Source organism: Astatotilapia calliptera, chromosome 15, assembly GCF_900246225.1.
Source record: "Astatotilapia calliptera chromosome 15, fAstCal1.2, whole genome shotgun sequence".
In the NCBI taxonomy this organism is placed as follows: domain Eukaryota; kingdom Metazoa; phylum Chordata; class Actinopteri; order Cichliformes; family Cichlidae; genus Astatotilapia; species Astatotilapia calliptera.
The window spans coordinates 11,501,417-11,523,352 of record NC_039316.1 but is presented as its reverse complement, the minus strand read 5'-3'; the positions used below and the strand labels follow the sequence as shown (position 1 = coordinate 11,523,352).

At 41.1% G+C, this 21,936-nt stretch overlaps 2 protein-coding genes across 3 annotated transcripts in view; one reads left to right on the top strand and one right to left on the bottom strand.

Annotated features, from left to right (window-relative positions):
- The window catches only part of eva1aa (eva-1 homolog A, regulator of programmed cell death a), a 72,137-nt gene extending 55,389 nt beyond the window's left edge, over nucleotides 1–16,748 (bottom strand). For both annotated transcript variants that reach the window (XM_026194528.1, XM_026194529.1), the window contains exon 1: nucleotides 15,842–16,748. In XM_026194528.1, the coding sequence (XP_026050313.1) occupies nucleotides 15,842–15,950 (109 nt within the window). In that variant the 5' untranslated portion in view covers nucleotides 15,951–16,748. The remainder of the gene's footprint in view (nucleotides 1–15,841) is intronic.
- A 138-nt stretch (nucleotides 16,749–16,886) lies between these two features.
- mrpl19 (mitochondrial ribosomal protein L19) lies at nucleotides 16,887–19,522 on the top strand. Its single transcript, XM_026194531.1, has 6 exons — nucleotides 16,887–17,021; nucleotides 17,237–17,357; nucleotides 17,479–17,597; nucleotides 17,697–17,831; nucleotides 18,506–18,687; nucleotides 18,988–19,522. The coding sequence occupies exons 1-6, from the start codon at nucleotides 16,943–16,945 to the stop codon at nucleotides 19,207–19,209; spliced, it is 858 nt and encodes a 285-aa protein (XP_026050316.1). The 5' UTR covers nucleotides 16,887–16,942; the 3' UTR covers nucleotides 19,210–19,522.
- The last annotated feature ends 2,414 nt before the right edge of the window (nucleotides 19,523–21,936 follow it).

Below are 21,936 nucleotides of genomic sequence, written 5' to 3'. Positions count from 1 at the left end.
TCACGTGTAAAAACAGCTCAACTCTTGTCATGAACTGAATTGAAAGGCTAATTTAACGCCTGCACAAGTACACACGGGGATTTGTTAACAGCACCTGTCTTTTTATTGTCCTACACGAATAGGATTTTGTCACATTATGCAATTTATCCCGGTAGCAGGAAATAATGTCCACTGTCACAGCCAGTCATGAAGCATAAAAACAGAGGCTCTTGCGATTATTAGCCCCCTATATCTGGTCATGTGATGACCCTTAAGTCTGACCCAGGGTTGGAGCAGGTCACGTATGATGGAGATTAGTGGTGGTCTGCTGTGTTGTGTCAACATCACATAACAAAAACCCCAGCTGGCATAGTGGTTCTCTCAAGGGATCAGTACTAGTACGCAAACTAGTGCATATCAAATGCCTTTGCTAATTTACACCTGGGTGTGGGTAAACAAGCTTAAAAGATTGCCTTCATGTCTTGTACAAACTGATGAAAAGCTTATATAAAGTGCTCTCACACAAGCTGGAGCCTCAGCTGAAATCTTACCTGTCTCACCTTTCAGGTCAGCCTAAGAGGAAGCTAACTAATTCACTTTTGGTACACTAAGCTGGGGTGTTCAGTGTCTGCTAAGAATGAGCACGACAGGTACTTCTGACATGAACTGAGGGGAAGGTGGAGGTGAATAAAAGAGAGGGGGAGCGGTTCGACTACAAAGTCTGTCAGTTACTAATGCTCAGGGCTTTCCCCGGTTTTTGAAAGACGCCGCTTTTTCCTATTGGCCAGGCCTGAAGAAAGACAGAAGTATTGCAAATGCTACCAACGTGTTATAATACCATTAATGCTGCTTCTTTTTTAGCTGCTTACTCCTTTAAGTCAGTGTTATGGTGCTTGTGCAGTAATGTAAATCCTCTTGTACTGGGCGAGTATGTATAACATTGCAGAAAATTGTGAGATTACAGCTTAGCCTAATGCCACAAAAGTGATTGCTTAAACTGTACTTTAGAGATAATTGACAGGCTGTAACTATAAGCTAAAAGTGCAAGAACATTCACATATGATAAAGTATATTTGTAACAAGACCTCAAAAAAACATTCCACAGAAACTAAATAATAAAGACATTCCCGAGCGCTACAGCATGAAAGGCTGTATTGCGTTTCATCTTGGTGCATTAGGCATTTATTTGCCGCTTCATAAATTTATTGGTGTTATTTTAAGCAAATTATAGCTATCAAACCATCAAATGTTCAAAGATGGAGGGCTGCAGGCTCGCTTGCTCGAAAAGGAATTCCCTTTAAGTGGTAATTTCGGGGAAGAGATGAGGTTTGCCTCAAAGACACGGGCCACACTCCAGCACTGCTCTGGAGAAGTCTGGTACTTGAAAAGAGGAAGAAGAGAATGAAGAGGGGGGGAAGCAAAGAATAAGATGAATGCTGGAGAAGGAGCTTAATAATTTAATGCTTTATGGTGGTTTAAATAAACAAGAACAGAAAAACAATGACCGTTTTTTTTTTTGCTGAGGAAGAAAGCTGTATGGAGAGAGGAAGACAGAGCTTCTAAAAGCCACCACTCACAGGATGTGGCAGCAGAGGTCCAAAGGCCAATGCTGGTGGCTTTAGGCCTTGTAGTAATTACATTTCCTAAACGACAGATGAGATGCAAAGGCCCGGAGCAGAGCATGACTTTGAAATACCGCTCCTCTTGAAAATAGTTGGGAAACAGAATGTCTTTTTGACTGATAAGCCTAGAAATGATCAAATATTGACACCTTTTCATTGGTTGTTGGAAGCTGTGTTTTTCTTTAAAGTCATATTCAAAAATGTTGGAATGAGCTCATATCTGTGTTGCATCACCTCTTCTTTTAACAACACGCCATAAGAAGGAGACAAACTGCTGTTTTAAAAGTGAAATGTTTGATATGAAGTTTCAGCTGCTGAACTATTTCTTTTGTCCTACTTTTCATTTTCATGATGCAGTAAATGTCTTGCGGACTTGTGACAAGTCCAGACTGCAGGAAAACCAGTATGTATGTGCATAAAGTGTCTTGCCTTATGAGTCTCTAAATGCACTACTTGGCATTCAAAGATGTGCAAATTTCTCATCAAATCCATCACAGAGTCTGCTTTTAAACTGTGCATTGACAACAACCCAGATAGTCCCGCTCTTCCTGCTACTTGAATTATGACCATGCAACATGCGACAATTTGCAAAACGAGCACAGGACAGTTACAATTTCTACTTGGATTACAAAGATTTCTCCAGATTCTTGCTTTAACTGTGTTATGAACAACTAAAGACAAACCCTCCAAATTCTTGACTTATGTTGTTTTACTTCAAGTCTTTCGCAAATCGATGGTCATTCTCAAGAAAGTCCTACTATCTCCAGTCTTGTAATTGTATTCTATTGAAAATGTATCTGATTTATAGTAAGATTCTCTGCCAGGTTTGTTTACATTGCTTAACTCTTTCTCCCATAAAGACGAGAGTTATTGACCACCCCTGTACCCTTAATGACGAGTCTTGTCACCTCAGTGTATATCGTTAAAGACGTGGTTTAATGACCATTGGAAGAGGGTTTTTTTTAAGGTTTTTTCAATGGTAGACAGTAGATAGACAAAGACCACCTTCACTAACTACTGATGCACACCCAGTCGCTTTGTTCTACAAGCACACCTATATTATGACATATACCCCTCAGTTCAGAAAAGCCCTTCAAGGATTACTCGTAGTAGAGTTTCAAAGGCTAAAATATTTAACTTATCTCAACATTTTTTTAAATATCAAAGTAAAAAAAATTAAAAATGTATATGCACAACAACATTGCATTTTTTAGTTCATATTTTAATTCTTTTTAAGCAGAGTCGTAAAACAACCATTAGTTGTAAATCACATCTTCAGGCCATCTTCTGCTACTACAGCTGGGTAAGGCAAACTAAGTTACTAAATTATATCAAAAACAACCTAGATAAATGAGCAAATGTTCACATGGATGCTACTAAAAACACACACATAATGGCATCCGCACCACAAAAATATAATGTCAAGGAAAAGTGCCGAACTGCTTTTGTAAACATGCCATGTACAGTCCTCACTGCTAAACTGTTCTGATTTGGATTTTAAAAAATGCATTCCTCAATTAATCTGCTATGAATCAAACCAATCCCAAAGAGGTTTTTGCAGCCACATCCTCTTTGCAACACATTTAACTAGCCAGCTGCTCCCATTGTTCCCTAGCAACTGGCTGTCGCAAAGGGGCCGCCGACCAGTCTCAAGGTCTGTGTGACTGAGGTCTAACCGGTGCAGTGTTGCCTTTCCTGAGCATGTTAACAGACATGCACTTTACATACGCTGTGTGCACTACATTTAGTTTTGCTGTTTGACTGATCAAACAATAGCTAATGAAATTGGAGAATGTGTGGCAAAAAGAGAAAGAAAACCTAAGGAGAGAGAAAATAAAGAGTGGGTAAACTGATGTTAGAAGACAAGCTGAGGGTTTTGCTGCATTAAGATTTATAAGCATGACATTCAACTGTGGGTATGCTTGTGTGTGTTTCTTACTTGTCTTTTACACAGTGGCAAAACTGTGAGCATATGGGTAAATGCAACACTGATTCTAACATTTTAGACAGATGTGAAAAAAAAGCAAACAAAAAAATTCCTGTGCTTTGATCAGTTTCACTGGTGCACAAAATTCTCTGGTTTGGAATCCAGAGGGAAGAAAAGGTCTGTGTGCTAACTTGTTTATCCCACTTTTTAAAAATAACAGCACGGGTTGGCCTCATGGTGTGTATCAATACCCTCGGGCAATGGTCGCCTTATTTTGAAAATCGGAGTTGCTTACACATCTACCCTTCCTCCCCTCAAACGAGAGAGAGAGAGAAAGAGAGAGAGACCAGAAACCAAGCAGCTGAAGTCATTAAAACCAGACACACAAACACAAACACTCTGTTCTCCTGGTCCTTTCCTCCTCCCGGTGATAGCTTATCTTTTTAACACCTTCACACACAAACAAGCAGCCACACACACACACGCACACTCACATTTAAACCAACAGACTCATGTATAAGTAAACAAACGAACGTCTACAGCCCGCTCTGCCCCCAGCCTTTCCGAACACAGCTCATTTATTTGTTCACAGCATGATGTATGAATCCAAAAGCAGCACACTGGCAGGCTTATAATGATGTGTCTACGTTTTACGGCCTGAAACTCTGCAAGTCGCTTAAACTCTAATAGAGGCATGAATCCCACTCTTCCAGGGGTGCATAAAATGCTACTAAAATGAATGATCTAGCGAGGAATGTCACATGCTAAGTCATGCACATGCCAGGAGGGACAAGGAGTTTGCAACAACTTCTTTTTCTTGCTTGTTTATCACAATAAGGGAAAGAAAAAACCCCACACTGGACAGTCTGCTTTATATGAAAGCACAGGAGGAGCGTGCCCTGACAGCTAAAGTCATCTTAGCAACGAGGTCACGCTTGATATTTTAGATTGTTGACAAGAGCCGACCCCTGCAGACAATCAGAGGACGTCCACCTGTGGGTCTGCTGTCTAAAGCTGTCCCGAGGGTGCTGAATGGGTATAAATCTCTCAGCTTGGGGATGTCCTCACGGCATGACAGTGGCCGCTAAGTCTGCCTTAGGGAATCATCAAAACCCAAATACTGGACACTCCCATGACCTCTGTCAGCACGTGCCTCTTTTTGTGACCTCAGAGGGTCAAAGGGCACAAGGCAGGAGGACACTTCCACTCCAAGCTTCAGAGCATGTGTGTTTCTTTTTAAACGGTGGGATGGAATATGGGGTTGAAGGGTGAAGGAGTGAGGGGCACTGGGGTTCCGGGAATATCTCTGGCTTTTGCATGCAGATGGAGAAAAATATGGACAGACAGAACCAGAGGAGGGCAGATCTGTCATTTTAATGGTCACTTTTACGGTCTGGAAGAGTTGGGTGGCAGTCACAGTGCATATCCCTAATCACCAGACAGATGCATCAGTGTGTAAGCTTCATCGTCACAAAGTGAACGACAGATGTATCCTTCCTCAGTCACCATCATCACAGCAGATTGGATTTAAGTGACTGCTGGTTGGAGCAGTTGTAGCCTGAGGCTTGGACAAGTGAGCTTTTGACAGTGAGGTCACCACTGAGACAATTCATTGCACTCATTTAAACTGCCAGAGAGAAGGCTAGACAAGAATACTTATGACAATTTGTAACAATTGGCTATACAGCGTGGAAACTTCAAAGAAACGTGTCCAAATTTCAACAGAGCAGCAAAACTATCGCTCTTCAAAAATACGAACGTCAATATTAACACTTGAATTAGCATACACTTAGAAGGTTAGGAGTCCTCAGGGAAACTTTATCAGTAGGCCAATGCTCTCATGGTAATGGACTCATGGTCATCATGGTAATGGACATAATTAAGCTTTTTTGTTATCCAAAAAACTAAAAGAAAGAAAGAAATAGAAAGCAAGAATTTTTGTTTTTACAGCTCTAGAATCAAACCATACATTAAAGTCATGTTTAAGAAGATTTTTTTCAGTCTTATTCATTAAATATTATTTAAGTTAGAAAAATTGTCTCCTGGATGGGGCCTTTACATATCATACTATACATGACAAAGGTAAAATATATTAATGCATTATTAAAAACCTTCTCATGATAGGATGTAGTGATGTTTTTCTGCAGAACAACAACACAAGCCCAGGCATGTCTGAGAGCAAGAGCAGAGTGTCAGCCTGTGTAGTACCTAAAAAGAGAGCTACTTGAATAATATGAAAGTGGTTTGGCTACAAAAAATTAGACATCTAAAAAAAACAAAAGAGTCCAGTACGTGCTTACTTGTAAAATCTGCAAGAAAATGGTTTCAATGCATGATATCAAAACACACTTTCCAGTACAATTTACTAGTGATGCGCGATACCACTGATTTCCTTTCCGATCCGAACTTGAAGCAAGTAGTTTCAAAGCTCAGCCTGAGATACATCTAATTCTTTTCAATTTCAATTTTACTATACAACAATAGTGTGCAGACTGCTGAAGAGTTACAATGTCATGTTACTTTAAACTACACTTTTAACCAGTTACGGTATTACCAACAAAATGATATTTTTGTTATCTGCTTAAGATTTATTGAGCTCAGCTCTGACTGAGTCAATAAACAGTGTTATTACAACAAAATAGAAACTGAAACACAGCAGCCAAATTAATGAAGTTAATTAAGCTTTACTTTTATTTTTGAGTGAAGTTTCACATCTTTCTTGACATTAGTAAAAAAAAAATTATTTTAAATGATAGTACGTTATAATAGTCATCCTAAAATGAGAATGAAATGTACAGTCAAAATTCTCCTTCTAAGCCTTCTTTCCATCAACTAGTTTCCTAACGCTGTCTAAGCTGAAAATACTCTTGCATTAAAAATAACAAACCCTTTTGCAACACCATCAAAACAGCCTGGCTGTCTGGCAGGCTGTAATCCTGCAAATTGCTGTATTACATTCATCCTTCTTTATTTTTCTCAAAAGCCCACAAAACTCCCTCCAAAAGCAATCGTCAGTCTTAATGCATTAACAGCAAGACCACATACCTCTATCACAGTTCAGGCATGTGCTTGGCAAAAAAGAGAAATATTTCCCTTAAAAAAAGGGAAAAAAAGAAAAAAGCATAGGAGTGGGTGGGCACTGAAAGGCTGAGCTTTTTGGAGGGAATTAACAAGCTTATCTGGTGGGGTGTTCTGTGAAAACAAGCAACAGAACAACTTCAGAAGAACTGCGAAAGTAAAAACCATCTGCAGGATGTCCACTGGCACTTAGGAAGGAGATCCCTTTCCCTTTACAAAAAAGTCAGACAGATCTGCAGGGACAGACTGAAGGTGAAACCTACTTTGTTTTAGTTATAAAGAGCTTCAGTTACAAATGCCATTGAATGCTATTGAAGAAAATCCAGTCTGTACTTTACACACATTTTTGTTTCTTTTTTTATTATTGTGATTAAATTGTGCTGAAAGAGCAACAAACACAATCTAGGTTTGGGTGGTAAAAATTTATTTGGCTTAGGGGAAAACGCGTGGAATCTGTCTCCTCCCGTCTCTGGTTCCCTCCCCCTTTACCTGAGCTGGCCAGAGGGGCAGTAAGCAACAGATTAGCAGTGCTTTGGGGAGCAGGCTGCTGTAGCGTGCTGTAATGCAGACTGTCAGTCCAACACAGTTGGGGGGCTACACAATGCCTCCTTGTTCTGACTGGCCCTTCGGTGCCCCACCTCTCTACCTCTCCATCGCTCTGTGCCCTCTGTCTCTCTCTTAGCCTCCAAGGGTTTCAAACTATAAAAGGAAGAAATGCTGCTCAAATTGTTTCCTTTTCTCTACTATAGCAACCTGCTCATGGGTGGATGGATGGAACGAGATATCAACTCTTGAGCCAAGCACAAATCAGCACCCAGGGAACAGACTTAAAGACAGAGGAGGCATCAATGCATGGCTAACATTTTTCAAGTCACAGAAATAATAAAGAGTGACAGGGTTTTTTTTGTCTTGTATCTTTTTGCATGTGAGCATGTCTTCCTGCTTGTTTAGAGCATAATAATAGCCAGTGCCAACACCCTTCAGCCTTTTCCTCCCCACATGCTGCTGTTTATTTACAGCTCAATGTAAACTGTCCAACCCTATGTACTAGCAGCAGAAGACACAACTCAAAAGACTTTTTCTGTAAAACAGCCTGTGGCTGTATTGGAAATATGAATTATTATTGTTAATTTATTGTTTAATTAGAGCTTAAATAGACACAGAGATCTGTAGATAGTTTTGTAAGTGCAGCTGCATACAGCAACGCCAGGGTGCCACTCAAGAATCTTCTTCACAAGTTTCTGTGTGTTTTCTTTGGATCTTCTAACTCTCCCTAATGCAAGAAAGGGCAAGTAGAAACGCACACCTGCAATGTGTATATATACATCTTTTCAGCTAAATGGAATTAGACCCTCTCTTCTCTCCCCAATAACAGTTATTACTATAACACCATCCAGCTCAGCGTCTGATTGGGCCATTTGGGTGTTTTTACGTACTGAGAGAAATCTATACAAAATAACGATTATGGTGCAGTATTCACAGCTGACTGGACGAGAAGTTCTCTCCTGATAAAAAACCTCGATTCTCAGCTGCTAGTCAGACTTCCTTCTCGGCCAACATTAGTAATTTAAAATTCAGCCCGGATTTAATTATGAAGTTCAGCCTAAAATCAGGATTGAGACAGGCGTTGTTTGAAAAAGCAACACCAACATGGTAAAATTATAGTGTTTTTCTTCTTCTTCTTTTTTCGTCAGCAGCCAATATAAGCCCTCAGTCAACACACAGATAACAGTCCGTCACAGTATTTTGCTGAGTTTGCTTTCACACAGCTTTGGCTCTTTTGATTCAGACCCCAGAGAAAAACGTGTGATGTTCATCATCACTACTCGAATCTACCTGCAAAACTCAAAGAGCCCAAAAAGGAAAAAGTATGACCATTATTTGTGTTATTAAGCCCCCTTCATTCACAGAATAACTAACACTGCGGGCTTCAGTCATCTATTAAAGTCAAAGTCAGCAACTACGTCACTATGAAGGAATTTCTGTTTCAAATCCACGAGTTTCTGGCTCTGCACATGCGATTGCAAAAGATTTGCAACAGATGTCAACAGATTTACAATTTTTACCAGTTTATCACAGTTAATCACCATATTATCACAAACAGACTGCATTTAATTGCCAAGTTGACCCACTGAGTCACAAACACAAGCAGACTGATGGCTGTGCCATTTTGTTGCCATCTTAAAACAGCAAATTTCCTTTGAAAACAGCAAATGACAAGAAACCATTTTAAAAGATAACAAGACTGCAAGTTCGCTGCACAATTATTTTGTTCATGCAGGGATTTACTAGTTTTTCCTAGTGTGACAGTAGTGTAAGATGACCATACTAAAGATATCTGCTCTCACCAACATCACACAGAAAGAAACTGAACATTTAGAGCATTCCGAGTCTTTTTGTATTAAAATTAGGGCTGCCACAAACGATTATTTTGATAGTCGACTAGTCATCGATACTAATCAGATCATGCATCCATTGAAGGTAAAACGTACAGCTTATTGCACCAGCATGCATCTGCTCTTATATAACTATCATTAGCTTACAGCTTTAAGTGTTAGGGTGTTTGGGTGTTAACTAAAAATAAAGGCAAGATGATAGTTTATGAAATTTTAATGAAATTTGCAGATTGTTTCGGTGAAGTTTAATAAACTCCTTGCTATCTAAAATATAACGGGACACTGGAGTATATTCTCCAGCATCTCACACTTCTGATAATCAGTTGTCTGCTTGACATTTATTCAGCTGTGTAAAAACTATAACTTTAATCTCAGCCAAACTGACTTACTCAGGAATAAATGAAATACTATAAAGAAGCCAAACAATAACATTTTTAAGTTATCTAAGTGACTTATATATGTTTAACCTGAGTAGCGACAGACGCGGTGGGTTTGAAAACAATTTGCCCGGAGTTCGGGGTTCTCACGGGCTCTAGTGAGCTTTGCCCCCGGCTAGCTATCGAGCTAGTGGGTAACAGACATCGGAGCGCTTTTCAAAATATGTGGTGTCTTGATAAACTGAGCAGATATTTGAGGTTTACACAGTTACATTCTCGCTTGAAAATATGTTAAACGTTTATTTTTTGACCCAGACGCCATTGTTGGAAACTGAGCTGGGCTGCGCTATGAATTCTGGGACAGAGCTACTTCTTCTTCTTCGGGGTTTAACGGCAGCTGACATCCTTGTACATGCAGTGCTGCCATCTTCTGTTTCAGTCCATTATTACACTCTTAAATACTACTACTTATTCCTGCGTCTTTTGTGATCTTACAAAGCTTCAAACGACGCGTCGACTATTAAATCAGTCGTTGACGATTTTGATAGTCGACGTAATCGTGACTAGTCGACTAATCGTGGCAGCCCTAATTAAAATGATTAATTAATATGAACATTCATGTCCCGTTATACGTATAACAGAAAAAAGGAAAAGGAAAATAATTCCTGTCACTAGGAGGCCCGTGACCTCTAAACATAATGCGCAGCGCTTTTAACCCAGCTGTGTTATGTGGGTAATGTCAAGTCAAATATGAAATTCCCACCCACTCCATGACATGTTGGTCAGTCACAGGAGCTCGTTCAGTGAGAGACTGAGATTACCGAAAAGCACCACTGAACGACACAGGAAATCATTCCTGCCTGTGGCCATCTCCCTGTACAATGCATCCACTTAACACACTGTTTGCTGCTACAGCTACACGTGTTTCTTTTCCAACTATTTATTTATAAGTGACTTATGTATGTATGTATGTATATATATGTATATATTGTACTATTCTTAGTTAGCGTATTGTCTGTCTTGTCTTAATGTTGGTTTAAAATGGAGCACTGTAACAAAAAATAATTTCCCCCAGGGATCAATAAAGTATTCTGATTCTGATTCTGAAATTCTAAAGTGTTTTACTAAACTGCCTTCTGACTCGTTTGGACCCAGGAACTGCAAAACCAGCCCGAGCCCTTCCAGACTCTTTATATCTTGAAGTTCCTGGGAGCATATGACAAATGCAGAATATATACTTACAGGTGCGGGTGTGATCTGATGTTTGAAAGATAAGTTGATTTAAGCAGTTAGAGAGTAGGTAAATTTTCTTAATTACATCCCACTCTCAAGGGTAGAATAAGCACTGCTGAAGTTAATCTTGTAATTAATTGTTGCTTAACTGTTATATCCTGTAGTTGGAGGAGCTCCTGAATATATTAGCAGGAGATACACATCCTCTGGAAAGCTCATGTGTGTCTGGACATGCTGGTGATTAGGCCACAGTAGTTGTACTGCAAGGGGCCCTACCTTATGTATTACTGCTCCACCGCTCAGCAATTCATCATATTGTCATTCAGTAACACTGACAGTGATGGAGAAAGCCACAGTTCGTACAAGATATTGAGCATCAGTGTAAATGACTTACTGTCAGTGTCAACTCTAGCAAAGGAAAACTATAGTTCTGAATTCTAAAATCTCCCAATATGTTCTCTGTTTTTGTGTGTGTGCACCGCTGTGCTGCTGAATAAGCTTCACTCCTTCACATGTCAGTGTTTTGTGTTTTTGGTTTCCTAAGTTCTGCTGATTATTAATTGTCTTCAGTTTCATTCTTATTTCATTGTGTTTTCAGCCATGTGCCATTTGTTCCAGTTCCAAGTGAAATTTTTAAACAGATTACTGAGATAAAATGTCATTGTGTGCTTCTGCTGTGTAAAAGAAAAAAGGTTGCCCAGAAATAAATGCAATCATTAATTCTAGTCAGACCTGGTGAGAATGCCGTCACCACTGTTGCTTACTGTGTGTCTGTTCTTTGGGTGGTACCACAACATTACTAACACTCCATCCTCTACTACTTAATTTAGCATAACATTACCTCAAAAGGTGCCAAAACATTTATTACACATTACCTCACTCAGGATACGATCGCTTCCAATGCATCTTTTGGCAATGACACAATAACTCATTTTTACTGGATCGTGTTAATGAGCCCATATGCCACTACTTGACTAACGCAAAGCTCACCTTTAAGGCTATTCGTCCTGTGAGCACACATAGAAACATTAATCATGTCAGCACTTTATTTTAATTCATTGCTTTGTCTTTTCTTTTCATTTGAAAACACCTTCAGGGGATTGTGGGTTTAAAAAAAAAGCTGATAAGGAATTTGATTTATGCAAAAAGAAAAGCTTAAAGTCTTATTTACATCTCAACAAGCCACTTTTAATCACAGCCACAGCAAAACAGAACAGAGTTTTCTCAGTTTGTTGCACTGCGATGTGGTAAAATTTAATTTCCTCATGCCATTCTTAAATTAGCGGAGGAGAAGATTTGCTTCCTGTTGTAAACAGCCATCTCTCATCTCCAGCTCCACTTTGTTGTTCCCCTGTGTGATGTCAAGCTCTGCCTTATGCGTGTGTTTGTTTATGTACTGATTGTATCCCGGGGGAGGAACTTACATGGTAGGTCATGTCTTTCATCACATCCATGTTGCGCCAGGCCAGACTTCCATCTTAAATTACACACACACCCCACGCACTCTGCCATAAATGCATACAGGGGCAGAAGTTATCTACATTATATCCCCAAGATTTCTGCACCCACTTTAGTTTCCTATTTCCTAAAACTGTGACTGTGGTGTATGTGGATTTGCAGCCAACATTTTATGCTTCTCATATATGAACATATTCTCTGTGTCAGAGCTGCGTCAGGACCTAAACTAAATGTAAAACAACCAGCTTTAGTTTTGAATGTTTGCTTGTGATTTTAAAAGACCGAAAAAGGATTTGGATCCTATAAGTAGACTCAAAGCATCATTCAGATGTGATAACGTGCTATAAACCCAGTCATATCCCTATTCAACCACTCGACATATAAGTGGATTTAAAAGATGAAATCAAGAGAGGACTTTGGTTTAAACTTTTGTGTGTGTGAGCTCCCTGTACTTGAGTCGCTCCTTTGGGAAAATCATTCACAGAAACCATTCTTCTGAAGAGACGTGTAACCTCTCGCTATTCAGCTCGAGAGAAAAGCGGCCTTATGCCAGGTCCTTGCTGTCCGCCTAGCTGCCTGCCTCCACCGCAGTAGACAAAACAAGTGGGAGGCAGGATTTGTTTAGACAGAGCTCACCTGGCACACATGCAGACACAGAAACAGTGATCAGGCAAGCCCAAGGGAGGAGTAGAGGCAGCAAAGAGGCGGGGAGGAGAAGCAGTGGTGGTGGAGGTATGATGAGCCTATGGAGAGGGGGAAGGGGCTTGGAGAGGAGAGCATGGGGTTCAGCATGCCACCCATATCCAGAACCATTAAAAAAATAAAAGCAGATTAAGAATTAAGGGACCTTGATTGGCTTTCAAAGAAAGAATGCTCTTTTCTCCTTGTTAAATAAGGCATTTGTTATTTTACAAACTTAAAAGTCGACATCACAGTTAGAGTCCCAGTTAAAAGCCTTAAATGCAAGTCGAATGGATCACACAAGCCAGAAATGACCCTTTAAAATGACCTAAAACACAGTGCTGCGGTGACTTTCTCGCTACCTTGCTCATCTTTGAAAAACATGTGAGGTGAGGTTCGACAGGGGAACAAAGCACAAGATGGATGGCAGGTCCCTCTAACCACACACTGATGGTTACTATAGGATGACCTCAGTTGACCCTTTGGCCCCTCAACAGCCTCACTTCCCTTTGAGTAAGGTTAAATAAGGGATGCCTGGGTGGGGGGTTAAGACATAAAAAGAGAAAGAAAGTGGCTTGACTGTAACTCTTTGGCAACATCATCAGTAAAATCTCATTAACAATGGTAGCGGCTCTAGAACATTCTGCAGTTAAAAGAAGCATACGCTATTGTATGCGAGTGTTTTGCTGGAAATGCTTACAGATAAAGCGAGCAACCGTCAGGCCAAAAGGCACGGCTGCAGCAAAAGCTTTATTCCTGTTATTGTTTTGACCTTTTTCCAAACAGCCTGGCATTCATCACTTTCCTTTAGCATCACAACTACGTGTTGACAGAAATGATAATCTGTCCTACGTCAGCTGGTAATGGCACTGAGACAGAAACACAGAAATAACAGCCAGTAATCATGTGGTCCTCATGTTCCAGAAAATGGGCACTAAAACGACTGTGGTTAGTATTTGCACAAAGAAAGCGTTTTTGGAAAGAGAGGCTTGGCAGTTAGATGTTACATTACAAGCTGAGTGCTCAGTCCATAGCGTGAACAAAGATGGGGAGACAAGGTTTTACACTGAATTCTGTGAACTTTCAATTTAGATAAAGTAGCTAGGCTGACACCATTGTTAGCCTATAGGCTCTTAAGTGTTGCATGGCTCACTCTGTGCCTCTAATTAGCTGCTCAGATTGCTGTACTGTAATAGAAAATGATTACAGGGCAGGAGAAGAATTAAATAACCCACCAACATAGTTTTTGTTCCTCCATTTCACCAGTGCTCTCAATGGCATTGATGAAATATGAAACTATGGCTACATTTAGTTGTTAACAACAAATTCAAATGCAAATGAAATAAACTTCTACTGCCACAAATGGTCACTTGAAAAGATTCATTAAAAGCAGAGACAGAGGTGCACTGAAGTGAGCAGATTGCTCACCATCATTGGTTCAACCATCTGACTGATAAAGGTCTGATTGACAGATGGTAGATCAAAACTTCTGTCACCCTGCAGGGTGGCAGCACCTGTCAATCAAAAAGGTCTGCACGGTGTCCAAGAACAATCCAGCTAGTCAAGAATGTGAGGCTTGAAGGTTTTCTTTGTCACTGAGGTATTCTGAAAAAAGTCTCTTTCTCATCGTATCCACAGGAAAGACTGGTCAGCATTTCTGTGCGTCTGGGGAGTCAGCAACGATGACTCTACGGGGCAGAGTCTAAAAACTGATCAGAGGTCAGTGGTCTCACTGGGGGCAGAGGAATTACAGGTTTCAGAATCAAGAGGAAGTGAATTTGCACCAAAGTTGAGAGTTCAGCAAATGAACTCCTGCCAGACATGCTTTTCGTTTATGTTTGCATAATTGCGTGTAAGCCTGCAGCAGAACTCGAGATGGAATCAGCTGCTTGTTTGGTTTTTACTTGCTGGCTGATTAACCACCATGTAATCCGTTCAGTCTTATTACTTGTGACAAAATTAACATCCATCGCATGTATGTGTGTACATGTTAATTACAGAAATGAAAGCTTGTTAACAGCCTTCACTAGACCAGGGTCTTTCACAGCTAATTAGGCAGCAACATGGACACATGCACACAGAATCATACACGGGGGACGCGTTACATGCATCTGCTCTTTAGCACCTTTCCCCGTAGCGTTAGTCTGCTGATTCCAATCATTAGACCCATTAGAGGCCAATTAACACCATCACAAAGCTCCCTTTCTGTTTTATAGCACCATAAACAAAACCTGCAGACTTGCCTTGGGCCCAGCAGAGCTCAACAGACTAATGCAACACAGAATAATTTAATTCAGTAATATACTACCTTTTAGGAGCAGACACAAAGGCTTACAGCCTCCATCACACTGGCTTATGTATAAATTTTGACTCTTTCCTGAGGTCTAAGCACTGATATTCACTTTTACCTTTGAAGCTGATTGCAGCTTATATGAAGTACAGAAAAGCCATAAAATTTCCTCTGTAGTCGGCTTTTGCTTTATTCTTTGGGTTGTAAATCTATAAAGAAGGGCAGCATCTGGCCTAGACCACAGTTCCCATCCAGTAACACATTAACCATTATTCCATTTATCTCAACTGCATCATCAATGGTGTGTGTGTGTAGCAGGTTTATGCTGTGCTGATAAACCAGCCTCCAGACTAATCCATACAGTCGGATCGGTTTAGTAAAAGAGAACCTGTTTGAAGTGCCTTATGTGGGTCAAACTGTGTCAGAATAGGCCTTAAAGATAAGCATAAGGGTGTTTTCCGCATGTTTAAGTCGTGCCCTATAGTGGGTTTGCGCAAACATTTGAGTGTGCATGCTGCAGCACGCCACAGGCACGGGCCGTCCCGAGAGGAGAATTTGATGCGAAACAGCACTGAAATCAGTTATAGTGGCAGTCGTGCTCAGCAGTTATTCGTGATGTGTTTCATTTCCCAAGGGGGCAAAAATAAACTCTGCACACAACACGCTCAAGTTTCAAATGAGCGCAAGTGCAGTCACGCAGTATAAAAGCAAGTTCTAAGAAAAGAACGTGCCGCTTTGTAAAGTCTAGAAAACAAGATTGTATTTCGTGTGTATTGCAAAACAAATAACAAAATCACAACCTGAAAGGTCTGGAGAGCCCACGGTGAGATCGCAGAGTACGGTCAGACACGTTATTCCCAAGAGGAGCGTAAAACTGACGGCTGAGAGAGTCCCATCTGAGAAGAACATCCTTGAAGCCTCGCGTTTTTAAATTGTCTCCGAATCATTAGAAAGTCCAGCAGCATCAGCAGCAGCGGAAACATCGAGGTTCAGACTGTGAGATGAATTCAGGAGATGTGCGCGTCCATGTCTCTAGCCTTCTCCTCAGCCTCCCACCACACCGATGTGAGACTGAGACTGGGATTACTCAAGACTGGAGCCGTACACAGCTCTCTGACTACACTTCCAACTGCGTGTTGTGGAGGATGGCCACCACCTGCGGGATCGACGCTCCCCTGCATGGTCTCAAAGAGCCAGAGTTAGCTTAGGAAGTCTTTTTCCTTCTTCTTAAATGTGCAATGTTTGAGTCCTAATTGACAGAGGTGTCTATGTTACTTATGTATATTATATCTATTTTCCACTTTATATCTACTTTCGTCTACTTTCGTAATCTGACAGCTACAACGACCAATCTGATAAAATACGATTTAAAACAGAGTAATAACAGACTATAGCGACAGCCTATAGGTTATACCTGTAACAAGAAGCTCCAACATAATGAGAAAGACCATACAAATGCTACATACTTCTGACTTAATTATTATTATTTTTAACCACTGCTCTTCTATATAAAATAATTGAGGTGGGATTTTTATCAGTACGGTGTGCCCTGTGCCATGCTATTTTGGACACATTTTGCTATTGCTAAAGTTTTACTTAAGCAAAAACTGAAATAGCTAGAAAGCTAACTGTCAGCACGTGAAGCACTTAGCGCCTTAATAATGTCGTCACCATCTCAGCACATATTATTATTATTATTATTATTATTATTATTATTATTATTATTATTATTATTATTATTATTATTATTGCACGTCAGGACCAACCGATATCAAATGAAGGAAGAGTTTCACCATCTTGTGGGCAACTTGCCGCATTACAGCTTGGAGAATTCGCGTTTCAAGTACGTTTGACCCACACGGCTTCCGTACAGTCTCACACGCGACAACAGAAGGTCAATCATGGCAGCCTGCACTAAAAGGCTGGACAGATTTATAATCTCACTGAGGTTACTGCGAAACTTGCAGCTCCAAAATGAGCGTAAGTAAATGGATTTACTTTTTTTAAATCTTCTGTATTATTATATAACTGTGTATTTTCCTGACATGTCGTTGGACGCGCCGTACTTGTGTCCACTCTGAGCTAACGGAGCTAACGCTAGAAACAACCTCTCCAAAAAAAATAACATGCATAACCCTTATGTTTACAACTAACTGATGAGAAACAAGACGGTCTTAGTTTCTTCTCGATTTCAGGGTTTCTGTCTACATCTCCGTGTCTTCGTGTTGCTGGGAATGACAGCGAATCGCCGAAATTCGTCCCTCCATCGAAACCTGTCATTGTAGACAAGACACAGACTGTGGCATCTCTCCGAAAGTATGAGGCTCATTTGCAGAGCAGACACCGCAAAATTTCAGTGACATTGTGTAAAGTGTGTATGAGGGCGTAAATAAGACTTTTTTTTGTAACATGTCCCCCCCTGCTCCTCTTTCCTTAGGTTCTTGAGCCCAGAGTTTATCCCTCCTAGACAGAGAACAGATCCTTTAAAGTTTTCTATTGAGAGGAAAGACATGATTCGCAGAAGAAAAGTGCTCAACATTCCTGAATTTTATGTTGGTAAGAACCTAAACTGTCAGGTGTAGTACCACTGCATGTTGAGACATTTGAATATTTTGACCTGAATGTAGAGATTTATAACAGTTTTGTTGGTTTCAGGGAGTATTCTAGCTGTGATTATGGCTGATTCAAATGCCAGTGGGAAAAGCAACCGCTTCGTTGGCATTTGCATCCAGAGAGGAGGAAAAGGGCTGGGAGCCACATTTGTCCTGAGGAACATCATTAATAACCAAGGTGAGGTTTGTTTGTTTTGTAAGAAATGTCTTCTGAATGCAGAGGATCAGGGGTACTGCATGAGGAAATTAGGAGCAGCAGAGAAATATGTGAGCATGGTCCAGGACATGCACAAGGACAGGAAGACAGCAGCGTTCTGGGATTATATCACGGATTGTTGAGAGATGAGATTAGGCAGGAATCTCTGTGAACTGTGTTGTTCGCAGACGGCATTATGATTTGTAGTAAGAGTAAGGAGCAGGTGGAAGAGAAGAGGAATGAAAATCTGTAGAATCAAGACAAAATACGCATGTGAATGAGAGGGAGACTGGTGGAAAGGTGAGGTAGAGAGATAGTGAGGATAGATGAGTTTAGATACCTAGGGTCAAACAGCCAAACAAGAAGAAGAGAGTGCAAACAGGGTGGATATGAGTTCCTTTTTAGTCTCACTTTTTAGCAGTGAGACTTAAAAGGAAGCTTTACAAGATAGATATTGAGACCTGCTGTGATTTGAGATACTAATAAAAAGTTAAGAGGATGAGCTGAAGATGTTAAGGGTTTTATTTGGAGTGCCTAGGATGGTTTTTGCTTTATTCTTTGGGTTGTAAATCTATAAAAAAGGTGTTGCAGATCACCAGCCAGGTGATCAGGGATAACCCATGTTTTAATAATGTACGCCTGTGTTTTTGACCTAGGTGTGGAGATCTGCTATGAGCTGTACAACCCTCGTATTCAGAAGATTGAGGTGCTGAAGCTGGAGAAAAGACTAGACGATAATCTGATGTACCTGAGAGACGCTCTGCCCGAGTACAGCACTGTGGACCCTGAAATGAAGCCGGTGCCTTTCTCACCTACTGGAGAGGTGCCTGTCAACAAGGTGAGAGAACTTAAAGGTGAACTGAAACAACTGGATCAAGTTGGGCTTCTCCAAAGCAAACTCATCTAATACACTCAAATGTTTTTTTTAAATATTTTTGATGAACCTTTATTTATTATTACTGATATTACTACAGGTCTTATTTGTAGCAGTGCTGAAATAAATAGGCCAAATGTGTGGGATTTGATAAGTGTTGAGCCCAGTCCAGTTCAGTCTATTTATTTAACAGACCTAAGATGCAAGAATAAAACTGCAGCATTTTGAACCAAAAACAATTACTTGTTTTTATCTGTCCTCCAGATCAAGGTAAGGATGCGTCCAAAGCCATGGTCTAAACGCTGGGAACGGCCTAAGTTCAACATCCAGGGCATCCGCTTCGACCTCTCCCTGACCCCAGAACAGATGGAGCATGCCCAGAAGTGGGCACAGCCGTGGCTGGAGTATGACATGCTAAAAGAGTACGACACATCCAAACTGGAGGAGCAAATCATCAAAGAAGTCCAGCAGGAGATGAGCAAGTGAAACAAACAACTTTTTTTCTTATTACCATCAGTGCAGACTTTTCAAAATTGGAAGATGAGGCGGTCATGGATGTGGAGCAAATCAAGTCTTATTCCAAGTGGTTTACAACAGCCACACCTCTTTATATAACAAGAAGTGAAAATGGATATTGATGTTCTATTTGTAAAAGCATTGTCTTCTTCATGTCTGCGTATCAGTCTGCTGAGGAGTTCTTCCAGTGTCACTAATTTTAGCTGTGACATTCACAGTATGCGATGAAGTATCGTCTGTAATAAAGCTAATTAATCCTGCAAAGCATTACAACTGAATTTCATTGCCTTGTTATGGTCTGTGTTCTTTGTTTGGAGTTGTGACACCAGGTGGCGGTGTTTCTCTACTCAAGTCGCCTCCCGTAGCAGTTACATAACTCCCGCACTGTTTTGAGGAGAAACCACTGCCGTGCTAAATAAACAAATAATGTTTTATTTAAACTAATGATGACAGGACCATTCCAAACAAGCAGGTTAACTGAGATGTTTTTTTGGGTCGATTTTTCCATCCGTTCATGTTCTAAGGGGTTTATGGGCTAAACCTGGCAGCCGTAACTCAGAACCTTGGTATTGAAGGAGCACACACACCAAAGACACCCGGTAGTGTTTTACTGTTGTGGATGGAAAATTGTGGTGTTGAGATGGTATGTTAGAGCGTCAGTTGGGTAGTATAAAAACTCTTGGACTCCTTATGTTATGTCTGCTCACTGTGAGTGTGTGTGTGCGCGTGTGTGTGTGTGTGTGTCTGTGTGTATAAACATGCTCAATGAGTCCCTGCACTCTAATTTCTCCATATTACAGGATGAGATGTGGAGAAAATGGTCTCTAATACAGGAGTAGCAGATGTTTGCTGAGCTCATTATGGACCACACAGATTCCCTGTGTGGAGATAGAGCGGAATAAAGGGAGTGAGGACTCGTGTTACATTTAGGGTCATGGAGTGGAAGAAAGCCTTTAACTGTGATATACAGCAATTCACAGTGTATCTGCTAAAGTTAATGGTTTGTAATTGTTTTAGTCGAATTGCCAAATCTTCTGCACCTGTTGAACAAATAGGTTTCCACATCGGTGCAGTGTTATACACACTGTGTTTACTCCGGCTAATTTATTCTCTGCCTAATTAGATGTGACCTGCAGCAAAGAAAACCAACTCCATGTGCTTCTGTATACAGTTGACTGAGAGCCTGTCCTGCGTGTCGTCATTATGCTACCTACTGAACCTGCAGGCCCTTTCACCTTTTTCGGTATTTCTCTTTGAGGCTGAAGTTCCCATGTGGAGGCGGCAACAGAAATGTTTACGTTGCAGCATATTACCGAGTCTTTAGGAGCATTCCACGGCGACACCACTGAACTGGTAAACCACAAAGTTACACAGTCCGTGTTACTGCTGTAGGGAAACGTTGCCGGTGTGCGTATGTGTGTGTGATTTAAACTGTATGTGCCTCCCCTGCCCTCAGGTTGACTGCTGCACCTGGAGTGCAGTTGAAGCCCTTTGGCTGGGAAAGAAGATCAAACACCAGGTTTTTTTCTGTCTCTGTGTCTTGCTCACACACACAGACACATACAGTAACTTGCAGACAGGCTATCATACCAGCCCTCCCTAACAGACAGACGCTCTAAACAGTGCCAACTGTAAATGTCTGGGGCAACCTGTCTGTCAATCCTCATGCTGAAACTAGATACACTCCATTCACGGTTGCTGTGAAATCGAGGTGTGGCATAAGGGTTTGTGGAGACATAACCTCACCCCCTCAATAACATCCAACTGCAAAGGATGGAGGCCTGATGATAGTTACAGTGCCACACACCACACTATAGGAATGCAGGGAGGGACATGCTCTTCTAATCTGTCTTCCTCCCTTTCCCTGGTACTCCCATGACCTTCATCTCTTTTTCTCTCTAAGGTGGGATAGCTCTTGAAAAGCAGGCAGGTTGATGAATTGGAGAGGATGTGAGGGTGTGCAGCAACTCCCACAGATTGAGATTTTGAGGTAATGTCTTCCACTGGGCCAATATAGCACAGTCTCACTCTACTGGATCAGAGTGCTGATCTCTTAACATCTCTGTCATCGTGTGATTTCTTATTCTCCTGTCTGCAGGCCTGGGGAAATTAGTTTCAGTCTCTCTATCTCTGTCAGCGTGTGTGAACTGTGTTTGAGCTGTCTGTGTGTATGACAAGTGCAATGGGATACTGGGCCACCCATAGGCCCCAGGTAAATTACACCCTCTCACTGTGTGCATGTGTGCTTACACATGTGTGTATGTGCTCCTTGGGGCCACCCATAGTCCTAGGTAAATTACACACTTGAGTTTCACCATATGTTTCCAGTGAAACGACACAACCGTCTGCTCCTCTCCGACTGTCCCACGGGACACACATGTGCTCTTGCTGCCATCACTCTCTTTGTTACGCACACACACACACACACAGACAATCTGACAGTGTGACAGCTGTTAGGAAACATTACATTGCAAGCAGCTGATAGCTGAAGTTGAACAGGCACATATCAAAGTCTTTTTAATAGTGTGATCCTGTGTGGAGTGGATCTGGCAGTGCTACTGGGGTCAAGGGTTCACTTCCAGTTGGGGCCAAGTATCTCATCCCACAAGTGTTTGGATAAAAGCGTCCATCAAATGGAATGTGTTGGACAGTAGTTTTAGGATTATTCATTTAATGCCAGGAGAAGGATGATGATAC